Below are 12,848 nucleotides of genomic sequence, written 5' to 3'. Positions count from 1 at the left end.
TGTTGGGAAGGGGCATGGGAAATGTCAAGTCTCAATGGATACGATTCCTTGGGTGAAATTCTAACCTTGGGTTTCCCCTTCTATAACATACCTATACAGAAATAGCCCAGCCCGATCATTTCCTTTGGATGTTTAATTGGATGTCAGCGCTGTGCTTTCTAGGCTGAGAAGCTGATGCGTCTCAGAGAGGGAACAATTCCTGCTACACAAATGAGACTTGTAACAGGGGAGAATGCTCAACAATGAATCTAATTTTCTCTCCCATCCATGAACAGAAGACAATTTCTCTGGCATTAAAGCATTTCACTCAGTCTTTCTGTCATTAATAAGAATTAAATTCTGTTCCCTCAAATCTAAACATAATTATAGTTTGCCTCGTAAATAAAATTGAATTACCTTTTTCAAAATTTAGCACTAATGCAACTGTTATGTTTAGAGCTTTATTTATTTATTTTTTTAACTCTGTTGCTACTTTCAGCTTATTTTTTTTTTAAAGCATTGGGCTTATTTTACTGTCGACTGTGACTAAATTTGGTAACAGAGCTTTTCTGATCTGTATCTATCTGGTCACTATTGTTATTAATTATGCTTTCTGTTTTGCTTATCTGTTTGGTAGGGGAGGACAGTATTAGAGAAGAAATTTGAAACTCAGAGGCTCTGAGTTTGAATTCTAGAAAGTCCCTGTGAGTTGAGGTAGGACCTAGGCTAAGTTGCACTGACAGAGTTTGAGAAAGAGCCTCGACGTGGAGTCTGCAAGGAAAATCTTCATTGGGAACTGAAACAGTTTTCAAACTGAGATTCACAGCAAGACTTTCAGTGCACTCCGTGAATGGGACCCTGCCTACCTCTCTGGCCTCACTTCACCGTCTACCCCCAGGGCTCCTAGTCTCCAGTCAGGAGAGGAAGGACCAGTCTGTGCTTCTGCACATGCTGCTCCCTCTGCCTGCACAGGCCTCCTCTCCTTTGCCACCAGGAGCCCCGCTTCGGTCCCCTCTGCCATCTGGCTTACAAGTCTCCATCTTGGGGAGGACCTTCCCAGGTTCTTCCCTGGCCCACTTGTGGCTGAGCGCACATACCTGCCCTTGTGTACCCCAACCCTGCCGCACACATGTTGGTCAGAGGTCTTAACGCCGTATAACTAGGTACTGCCTCCTGAATGGCCTGAGGAAGGCTGAGCCTTGATGCCTAGGCCCAGCACTACTGCAGGGCCTGAGGAGTGCGGATCCTTGAGGCCCAGCACTCGGGGAGGCCAGGAAGGGCCGCGAGAGGATGGAGAAGAGGGGTGTGCCTCTCAGCAGTGGGCGTCCATCAGAGCTCTGCTGGGATGCTCTGCAGGGGCTGTGCTCCTCTCTCGGCCCAGTCCCTAGGCAGAGCCCGATGCTAGCACCCTGGTGCCCTTGTGCTGGGGTTTGGGGATAAATGTGTTGGCATCTCAGCAACTCCTTGTTTAGACTTGATGATCAGAGTGGGGCAGGGGCTGGGGGAAGCCGAGGGTAGACAGTTTCAGAAACCACAAGGAAACCAAGCTTCTGAGAAAGAAAGTGAGGTGTTCAAGGTCCTATAGACTCCAATCAAGGTTTGGCTCCAAACCTTCAGCATGTAAACTTCCCTCAGACTTCAACGGTTAGTGTCAAAGGACTATTTGGCTAATTTAGCTTTAATCATGCATTCTAAAAATATACATTAATACTTTATTTATTGAGCGCTGAGTGCCAGCCACCATGCCAGCTTTTTATATATACAAATTAGAGCTAATTTGAAAAACAGCCCTGAAAGGCAGGTATCATTAGCCATATTCTTTGGATAAGCTGGATCTTAAAAATCTAGCTTGGTCCCACTCCAAATCCCATGCAATTCTTTCTGAGTGTACATGCTACCGCCAAATCCGTACCACTGAATCTCTAAAAGATCCCCACCTGTTATTCCATGAAACTCAATTGCAATGAAATGATAAGAATCATAAACCACCAGCATGAGCATTTTACAATCCGAATCTCTGCCATGTACTGCTTCTATGAGCCAGCAACCCAAAGGAATAAAATGTAGCAAGAAGGCCCTCTCAAATAAAAGTCATTTATGGAAGACAAGATTGGAGTGAGCCCACAGAGCAGTGGAAATGAGGAATGAATTTATGAGGCTGAGGACTGAGATGACTGGGCTAGGGTGTCGGGGAAGGAAGACGCAAGGGAGAACCAGCGAAGGGGCAAGTGATGGGTTTAAGGGATCGAATCGGAAATGATATTCTGGAAAATGCCATAGAGCCTGAAATCTTCCTTAGTAGCTGTTAGGCTCCAAAAGAAAGGTAGGCTTTTCCAATTTTAAGGACCATCTCAAAAGAGGTTAAATTCCTCCCTTTTTAGGAAGCAGATCTAATACAAGAGGCTGAAAAGCCAACTAAAGCACTTGGGGGTGGGGTGGGGTAGGGAGGGAGTCCTTCTGCTCAGCGGGGCTGCTCACTGTACCCCTTTATGCAAAGCTGAGGAGGCATCCAGCCCTGCAGGGCCGCTCCCTGGGGAAGAGGGCTGGAAGGAGGTCAGATGATGCCATTCTTGTCCAGGATGGGTTCTGCCTGGCTGGCCCTGCACATGAGTGAGATGAACGTGAACTAGGTCTGGAAAGTGAAAAGGGGCTCAGGGACCTGGTTTTATCCTTGCCGAGTGTAATGTGTGTGTGTTGGCGGGGTCGGCGGGTAGGGTTGGTGGTGGAGCTCTCGTCAAAGGGATTAGACTGTCTGGCTGGTAGTGTGCTGGGATCTCCTTGGGCAGAGCCTTGAGAGGAAACTCCTCACTCTTCTTTGATAATTCCCTGCATGATAATTCCCCATTCAGCAAGCACTAGAACCCATTGGCTGTCAGGCTGTGCACAACGAGAACCACAGACCTTGCCTTCACGGGGCAGACGGTTTGGCAAGAGAGGTGCATGTATAATACATCTCTCAGCACACAGAGGAGCTTAGGAGAGGCCCTGGAGCAGGATCTAGGTTGAATCTGTACTGTACCACTTACAAATGAGGGGCTGCTGGTAAGGAATTTAACTCAGTTCTGAGCTTCAGGTTCCTTATCTGGAAAATGGAACTACTGCACTGACATCAGAGGGTTCTTATGAACCTTAACTAAAATCATGGTTGAAAAGCACTTAATTCAGTAGCTGGTAAATGGTGAGCATTAATAAACCAATGACTCTTTAATTAATGCTTCATCCTGTGGCTTCTCAGGGGAAAAGACAAGATTAATTGCAAAGAAAGTTCTTTGGATGGAAACAAGGCTTGATGTAAGAGCTGAGGACTTAGAGGGCCTACACTTAACTCAAACTCTGCCATGGATTAGCTGAGTTACTCTGAGCAAGTCATTTCCTCTCTCCAGCTCTTTCCCATTTGTAACACAATAGCAGCAGTGATCATCATCACCATAATCATCACTAACCTCATCATTACCATCCTCACCATCACCATCACCACCATCACCACCACTGCCATTACCACCAACACCTCCATCAACACCATCACAACCACTACCATAACCATCAACACCTCCATCAACACCATCACCATCACCACCACCAACACCATCATCACCATCACAACCATCACCACCACTGCCATAACCACCAACACCTCCATCAACACCATCATCACCACCACCACCACCACCTCCATCAACACCATCACCACCACTGCCATAACCACCAACACCTCCATCAACACCATCACCATCACCACCACCAACACCTCCATCAACACCATCACCACCACTGCCATAACCACCAACACCTCCATCAACACCATCATCACCACCACCACCACCTCCATCAACACCATCATCACCACCACCACCAACACCTCCATCAACACCATCACCATCACCACCACCAACACCGCCATCAACACCATCATCACCACCACCACCAACACCTCCATCAACACCATCACCATCACCACCACCAACACCTCCATCAACACCATCATCACCACCACCACCAACACCTCCATCAACACCATCACCATCACTGCCAACACCTCCATCAACACCATCACCATCACCACCACCAACACCGCCATCAACACCATCATCACCACCACCACCAACACCTCCATCAACACCATCACCATCACCACCACCAACACCTCCATCAACACCATCATCACCACCACCACCAACACCTCCATCAACACCATCACCATCACCACCAACACCTCCATCAACACCATCATCACCACCACCACCAACACCTCCATCAACACCATCACCATCACCACCAACACCTCCATCAACACCATCATCACCATCACAACCATCAGAACAACAGCTCCCAAAGACTGAGGCAGTGAAGTCCCACTGGGCCCAGAGTTGAGGGCAGACGTGTGTTGGGGGTAGGGGCTGGGACATATAACTTGTGCTCTTCTAGGCCACAGGGATCGATTTAAACAGTTATCTTATATGGTTTGTCAGGAGGGAGGACCACAGCAATGAGGCAAGATTTAAGGGGGAATTTCTGAGATGAAATGGCAAGCCAAGCTGCTGAGAACCCAGGGGCCTGAGTAAACACTTGTATAAAATCTGACTTCACTGTTTCCACAAACCTAACTGAAGTGCTGGGAAACTTGTCAGCTCACATTGCATTACAGGCTGGTTGCTGAGTGCAGGGCGTGTTGATTTAAGCTGCTTTCATTAAATCCTGTTCTCTGTGCCAAACAGGCAAGACACTCATCTCAGGCACGAGATGGGTTCTCCTTCCTCGGGGGGCCAAACAGCGGGGGCTCACTTCTGCCAGCCCCACCACCTAGAGCCAGTCCTTCAGGATGAGTCTCCCGGCCTGCGGCTCCTGACGGAAGGGCTCCGGGCAGTGCCTGTGTGGCCCTGCTGTGCCTGGAGCAAATAACACAAATGGCGTGACTTGAGCTACCCTTGTCGGGGGTCTGAGTTGTGCCAACCATGTGCTAACCATTTGCCCTGCGTTTTCTCACTGAATCTGTACAATAAGCTCATAGGTAATTTACCTAAAAGGAAACTTAGGGTCAGGGAGGTGAAGCGACTTCCTGAAGCCACTCAACTAGGGGGGACCAGGTCCCTTGAAACAAAGTTCAGTGCCTGTTCACGGCCCCGTGGCCAACTCCCTGAGCACAACAAAGGCAGTCCCTCGGGCATGGGGCATCTGCTCAGTGAGGCCTGCCCTGCTTAGTTGTAGGGCCCAAACTCCATCGTTTTCAAACAGCTTCCACTCGGTGGAAGTGCGGATGGAAGGGAGGGAGGAGGCGGCGTGAAGTGCCCCCTTCTGCAGGCGCTGTTCTTGTGCGCACCTGCACTGCACAGCTTCATGCCCACATGGCCCTCCGAGGCAGGTATGGTACTATCTCCATCTTTTATAAGGGAGCGACAGGCAAGTCAAGTCCTTTTCCAGCGGCCCACTGGTTAAGACTCTGTACTTCCATTGCAGCAACGTGCGGGTTGGATCCCTGGTCAGGGAAATAAGATCCTTCATGCTTCACAGCATGGTCAAAGGAAATAAAAAAGTCAAGTCCCTTGCTAAGGTCAGGCAGTTAGCATGTGCAGAGCCAGGATGGAGCCCAGGCAGGTATGGCTGGGACAGAAGGGAGAGAGAACCACCGGCAACATCAGTTTCACTAGCCTTCAAACTAGCGTCTGTCGGGATGTGGCGGCCAAAGAGAAGTGACGGCTGTGGGAAGCAGTGTGGGGCGCTGGGCAGCAGGGGCCAGGCTGGGCTTGGACCCCCAGCTCCCGCTGGGCACCTCATGCAAGTTGCTGAACCTCAATGTGAGGATGGTATGGGGACCATACCACACCTGTCACTCTGCCTCACCAGCTATAGCTGCTTCTCTGTGTGTATGTTGTGTGTGTGTGTGTGTGTGTGAAAAAGAGAAAGGCAGAGTGATCTTTGCATGCTGTGAAGCACTCAACAAACAAATCGTTATCACTACTGCAAGGGAAGAGGGAAAATCTGAAGTCATCTTTTAAATCCCCGGCCTCGTGGCAATCATGACACTGTTTTAGTCAGTTATAGGTCAGAGATTTAGAAACTATCATCCGCATTTCTGAAAGGCCACATTTCATCTTGCCTCTCTCAAATGTCTCCGTTAATATCAAGGGCTCTTACCACCGCGTGTTTTAATCATACCCGTAACATAGCTGACCTTAACTAAGCCAATATCATGTGCTAAGTGCTTGTATGCATTACCTTAAATAATCCTTGGAATAATGATTTCCCAAATACTAACCCCAAGAGGTAGGTACTCTCGTTATCCCCATTTTACAGCTTGTAGGGGTGAGGCCACCTGCCCAAAGTTACAGCTAGTAGGCAGCAGGGCCGGCATTTGAACTCACGGCTGTCAGACTCGGGGACTCCTTTTAGCACACGGAGCTCCGTGCCTCAGATTGGAGGCCTTGTGCTTGATACCAGCTGTGGGGAGCAGGAGGCACAGCGTTTAGGAAGACGGGCCCCCACAGCTGTATTCAAGTTCCTTTCAGTGGGATCTTCTCTCTCCCTCTAAGGGGCCAACGAAAAGAATCCTTAGTGATCTCATTCAAAGTTAAACCTGCCTCCATCAGATGCCGTGGAGTTGCACTGGGGATTAACAATGCATGGATGATTATATTTCTATCATAAATTAGCTCTGTGGCCATATAATGAACAATACAACCCAGTGTAGCTGTAAGAGGAACATTCATTATATTGCTATAAACAGAGCTATATAAAAAGAATTATTCCTAAGACTCCATGCATCTGCATTTGTGATGTCTTTACACGAGCTTTGCAAACAAAGTCCAAATTAGACTACATGTGTGTGTATGCCTGCGAGTGTGCTTAAGTTGCTTCAGTCATGTCTGATGCTTTGCGACCCTATGGACTATAGCCCGCCAGGCTCCTCTGTCCTTGGGATTCTCCAGTCAAGAATTCCAGAGTGGGTTGCCATTTCCTCCTTTAGGGCATCTTCCTGACCCAGGGATGGAACTCACAACTCCTGTAGCTCCAAGACTGGCAGGCTAATTCTTTACCACTGAGCCACCTGGGAAGCCCCTTAGACTGCATTTTAAACATCAGTTCTCCATTCAGTGGGGAAAGGGAACTCCAAGTATCCCAAAGGCTTGAATGCTGCACAGGATCTCATCTTTACAAAGCTGTCAACCATCTTTCCTGACCACTACCAAAACTGTTAATATGTAAAATGATGAGCTGATCTGACCTTCACTTTGTTTAAACAGTGTGGTGTGGTGCGGAAGGTGATTTAGGGTGAAGAAATTGATCAATAGCCACAGCTAACTTCAATCTAACTTCTCACCTAGATAATTAAAGGTAATGATATACTCTTTAACAAATCTAGAATACCTATGACTAAAAACAATGGGTGCATTTCAGTTAAATCATTTGAGTATAATTAAGTTAAGTGGGCCTTAGAAAGCATCACTACGAACAAAGCTAGTGGAGGTGATGGAATTCCAGTTGAGCTATTTCAAATCCTAAAAGATGATGCTGTGAAAGTGCTGCACTCAGTATGCCAGCAAATTGGGAAAACTCAGCAGTGGCCACAGGACTGGAAAAGGTCAGTTTTCATTCCAATCCCAAAGAAAGGCAATGCCAAAGAATGCTCAAACTACTGCACAATTGCACTCATCTCACACGCTAGTAAAGTAATGCTCAAAATTCTCCAAGCCAGGCTTCAGCAATATCTGAACCGTGAACTTCCAGATGTTCAAGCTGGTTTTAGAAAAGGCAGAGGAACCAGAGATCAAATTGCCAACATCTGCTGGATCATGGAAAAAGCAAGAGAGTTCGAGAAAAACATCTATTTCTGCTTTATTGACTATGCCAAAGCCTTTGACTGTATGGATCACAATAACTGTGGAAAATTCTGAAAGAGATGGGAATACTAGACCACCTGACCTGCCTCTTGAGAAACCTATATGCAGGTCAGGAAGCAACAGTTAGAACTGGACATGGAACAACAGACTGGTTCCAAATAGGAAAAGGAGTACGTCAAGGCCGTATATTGTCACCCTGCTTGTTTAACTTATATGCAGAGTACATCATGAGAAACGCTGGGCTGGAAGAAGCACAAGCTGGAACCGAGATTGCCAGGAGAAATATTAATAACCTCAGATATGCATATGACACCACCCTTATGGCAGAAAGTGAAGAGGAACTCAAAAGCCTCTTGATGAAAGTGAAAGAGAAGAGTGAAAAAGTTGGCTTAAAGCTCAACATTCACAAATCTAAGATCATGGCATCAGGTCCCATCACTTCATGGCAAATAGATGGGGAAACAGTGGAAACAGTGGCAGACTTTGTTTTTGGGGGCTCCAAAATCACTGCAGATGGTGACTGCAGCCATGAAATTAAAAGACGCTTACTCCTTGGAAGGAAAGTTATGACCAACCTAGATAGCATATTGAAAAGCACAGACATTACTTTGCCAACAAAGGTCTGTCTAGTCAAGGCTATGGTTTTTCCAGTGTTCATGTAAGGATGTGAGAGCTGGACTGTGAAGAAAGCTGAGCACTGGAGAATTGATGCTTTTGAACTGTGGTGTTGGAGAAGACTCTTGAGAGTCCCTTGGACTGCAAGGAGATCCAACCAGTCCATTCTAAAGGAGATCAGTCCTGGGTGTTCATTGGAAGGACTGATGCTAAAACTGCAACTCCAATACTTTGGCCACCTCATGCAAAGAGTTGACTCATCAGAAAGGACTCTGATGCTGGGAGGGATTGGGGGCAGGAGGAGAAGGGGACGACAGAGGATGAGATGGCTGGATGGCATCACTGACTCGATGGACATGAGTTTGAGTGAACTCTGGGAGTTGGTGATGGACAGGGAGGCCTGGCGTGCTGCGATTCATGGGGTCGCAAAGAGTCAGACACGACTGAGCGACTGAACTGAACTGAACTGAAACAGAGAGTGCTAACATATTATCCCTTAAACTTTGCATGTGTAGACTCTGGGGTGAAGCAAACACCACAAAAAGCATGCACTCAATCATGTGTGTCATTCGTTCATCCATCAGTGTTTATCAGGCAGCTGCTGTGGGCCAAGGGTATGCTGAATTGTGGGGAGGTGGGCGTAAGAGATGTTTGCTATCCTCCTGGAACTTCCCGTCTCGTAGAGGATCTGACCAGAAAGGCAGGTGGGGGCCACATCACTGAGCGCCCTAAATATTATACTGAATCTAGACTTCAACCTGGGAAGAGGTGAAACCAAAGGCTCATCCCTGCAGGACTCAGGGAGGTACACCGTTCCCTATGGCCTTGCCTCTGTGATGTGAAGGTGAGAAGTCAGTGAATCGCATCTACTGTAACTAACATGGTTAAGGGGAGACGCTTTGACTTTCAAGGCCATAACTATGAAAGGAATGGTGTGAAGATATGATGGACGAATCCTCTGTTCACCTAAGAGTAGAGGTATTGAGACTGCAGTTCAGAGGAAGAAGAAAGCATTCAGGGATTTGGGTAACCACCTGCTGCACGACCAAGGTCAGGGTCAGGGCCCTGAACAGGACTGAAAGGTGCACAGGTCACAGTGGAAACCTCCTCCCCCTCCATCCATGCTGCTCCCTTATTCTCCCCACACTTACCGATAGAACAGTCGTGTCCAGTCCAGCTTGGGTCACAGCTGCAAAGCCCGGTGTCTGGGAGGAAGGTTCCGTGGCCCGAACACTGGTCCAGGCAGGTGGCCCTGGGCGTCTCGCAGTTGGTGCCTCCCCAGCCCACAGAGCAGTGGCACTCGCCTCTCACGCAGACGCCTCGGCCCGAACACGTGGGGTCCATGCAGTCCACTGTGACACGTGGGGAGAGAGCACTAGTGAGTACTGGACCAACCAGGCTGGAGGCTTCTTTAAACAAACTGCTATGCTTTGCACTGGAGCAGCTTCACACGATCGAGGAGAAGGACCCAGATGTCCATGGAAGTGTTGATAACACTTGATAACAGTGAAGCAAATGACTCGAGCAACAGTAGACCCGGGTTCTTGACTCCACCCAGTGGCCAACTGTTTATCTCCCGAGTCTCAGTTCCCATGCCTGTAAAATACGGATACACAGTCCCACCTCTTGGTTTGAGGGTGCAGAGAGGAAGACATATATGTCCCTAACAACTGCAACAACAGAGAGAAAGACTTTGTTTCCTTCCCTTCTGTAGCTCCGCCTCCTAGAATACCGCCAAACACAAGGGAGGCACTTGAAACATCATCAGAGAACAAACTATTTGTGTTTGCCACATTAGGATGCAGTTTTATTTCTTTGAATGTGGGACTAAAATAAATTCCTTAATTTAAATGAGAATTTATTTTGCACTTAAATTCCCTTAGCTTGTGTCATCTTCCCCAGATTCTGGTGATTGAGACAAACTTTCAAGCCTCACTTCCCACACACATATTTGTCTGGAAGTGCATCCAGGCAAACATTTCAATGATTATTCAACATTACATACAGCGGCTGTGTTTAGCTTCTCCTCAAGTCAGGGGGGTGGTGAACTACAAAGCCGTAGCTCAAACCAAGCAACTCCCCACAGGGCTCTTAGGGTCCAAGGCCTAAGCGGTCTCAAGAGACCTCCCCACCCCGGAAGGAGGGAGGAGAATATTGCGAGTTACCTGCTCTTTGCTAGTGTGCTAGGAAATGCTTCATAAATCTCATCAGGTTCTGTTTTCTCAGGGAGGTAAATGATTTATAGGAGGACTTCCAGAGCGGAATCTGAAGACAGGTCTGTTTGATTCTGAACCCAGTGATAGCCCTGCCCCTGGGACTAATTTTCCTAAACCAAAGCTTTAGTTGCGGAGTTACACAAAGTTACCAGAGACCATTAATCCTCCGCAAAGCATTTCACAGAAAAAAGGAGAAGAGGCATATTAGGGGCTAACTTAGCATGTGGCTCCAGTGCACGTGAAAAGTGCAAAAAGAAGTAGAGATGAGACAGAATTGGCAAACGGCTGGTCCGTGTTCTCTAGTCAACCAAAAAGCTGTTAGATCACCCGTGAACTAGAGGGAGGGAGGGGATTCTATCTGTTTTGCAAGTGGAAGGGGAGAGTGAGGTCCCGGGGCGGGGTGGGGCTCATTGTGCAGCTGTTGTTAAGAGTGTTGATGGAGCTGCTTCTATGAATGTAGTCAGATTCTTCCTTACAGGGCTCATGAGAAAGCCATATGCTGCAGAGGAAATAATGTAGCCTTTGACCTCTGAAGTCCTAAGGTCAAAGGTCACAAGGCAAACGGAAATGGGTCTATGACTATGGCTGTGTCACATATCTGCTTTGGGCTTCCATGCATAAAGCAGGTTTGGTAAAATTACCTACCTCTCAGGTTGCTATGGAGACCAAATGATACTGAGGCTTTGAAAGGACAGTATAAACTGTAAACTGTTTCAAAGAATTTACCTGTCCACTCTACCAGGACATTCAGTAGCATGACTTGGGCAGATGGTGGTTAGCACTCATTTATAATTCAGATGTGCTTTTACTTCATCTATCAAGTGAAATTTTATAACCCTATGTACCTGACTTTTCCGCAAGAGTCGGGAACTTAGCCAGAGTATATTAGAGTCACAGACACACATGGGCAGAGACTTTACGAAGAGCACCATTCTGGGAACAGGTTGTTCATTTTGAGGGCTAGCTTATTAAGAAAGCTCTTTCACTGGGTTTTTAAAGGCACTCAATGTAACTACCTGAGTGATACGTAAGAAGATCAAAGGTCTGGAGCAACCACTGGATTAAAAACATAGCAACAATAATAGCAACAGGAACAATAGTAATTAGTGTTGAGTCTCTCTTCTATGCTGTATCTTGCTATTAAACCTTTTGCATACATTGTCTGATTTAACCCTAACAACAACTTTTTGAGGTAGATACCACTGTTACCCTCATGTCACCGATGAGGAAACTGAAGCACGAGAGGTTAAATGACTTGTCCAAGATTACATAGTGGTTAAGTGGAGGAATTTAAATTTGAAGCATTCTTTCCTGGTATAAATCTCTTGCTATTTCCTTTGCAACCTTACTGGTTCCAAAATACATGTAACGCATGAATACAGACACAAGCACACAAAATGGTTAAAAATAGAAATCAAAAGAAAACGAAACAATGAAAGAAAGGGGCAAAGTGGAGAATTAATAAAGCCACAGGAAGGCAAAGAATCCCTTCTCTTGCAGTCTCTGGACACCACTTAATAATGGTTTACACATGACCTGCTGCAGTTTCTGTTAATTAAAAATGATAAAAATAATAGCAGTGATAAATTTTCATGACCTGCCTCAGATCCCAGGACCTCAGAAGGATTATTCTGGCCCATTAGGCTGCTAGGATAATTCCCCAGACCCAGAGAATTTTCCAGTTTGACGGGAAATGACTCAGCAGTTCCTATCCCGAGACCTGTAAAGGTATTTCCCGTTCCGTGAGTGCCCGGACCCCAGCGTGGGGTTGAAGCTGTCTCTGAGGCGCCCTTGAGGTCGGATCTATAAATCTGCACTGATAGTGGAGCAAGCCGAGAGGGTGCCAAGTTCAGCAAGAGGCCCTTGGCGTCACGGTCCTGCTTCTCAGACATAATAAGTCTGATGGGGACCCAGGAACCAGCAAAGTGAATCCGAAGTTCTCAGAAGCTGGTCCAGGCAGGGAAGAAAGAGCAGAAAGAACTGATGAGGGGCTACCTCCAGGCAATTCATCATCAATTAATCATTGCTTCGGGAGGTCAGCTTGGCAAAGCAAGTGTGGAGCAGCGCAAAGGAGTTCTAAGGAGGCCTGCACCGAGGGGGCATGGCAGCTCCAGGAAACCTTGGCTGAACTGACTGAGGTTCCTGCCAGAACACGGGCCCAAAGCCAGGGTGGTTATCTATGCCACAGTGACCCTCTGCCGAA

At 47.3% G+C, this 12,848-nt stretch overlaps 1 protein-coding gene across 9 annotated transcripts in view; it reads right to left on the bottom strand.

The window, feature by feature from the left end:
* TENM4 (teneurin transmembrane protein 4) overlaps positions 1-12,848 on the bottom strand; it is a 1,425,092-nt gene that overhangs the window by 145,977 nt on the left and 1,266,267 nt on the right. For all 9 annotated transcript variants that reach the window (XM_044944048.2, XM_045165964.1, XM_045165965.1 and 6 more), the window contains one exon: positions 9,581-9,781. In XM_044944048.2, coding sequence (XP_044799983.2) covers positions 9,581-9,781 — 201 coding nt within the window. The remainder of the gene's footprint in view (positions 1-9,580; positions 9,782-12,848) is intronic.

This window comes from Bubalus bubalis, chromosome 5 (assembly GCF_019923935.1).
Source record: "Bubalus bubalis isolate 160015118507 breed Murrah chromosome 5, NDDB_SH_1, whole genome shotgun sequence".
Classification (NCBI taxonomy): Eukaryota; Metazoa; Chordata; class Mammalia; order Artiodactyla; family Bovidae; genus Bubalus; species Bubalus bubalis.
Note: the sequence above shows the minus strand (reverse complement) of the source record. Positions and strands in the feature narration are given on the sequence as shown.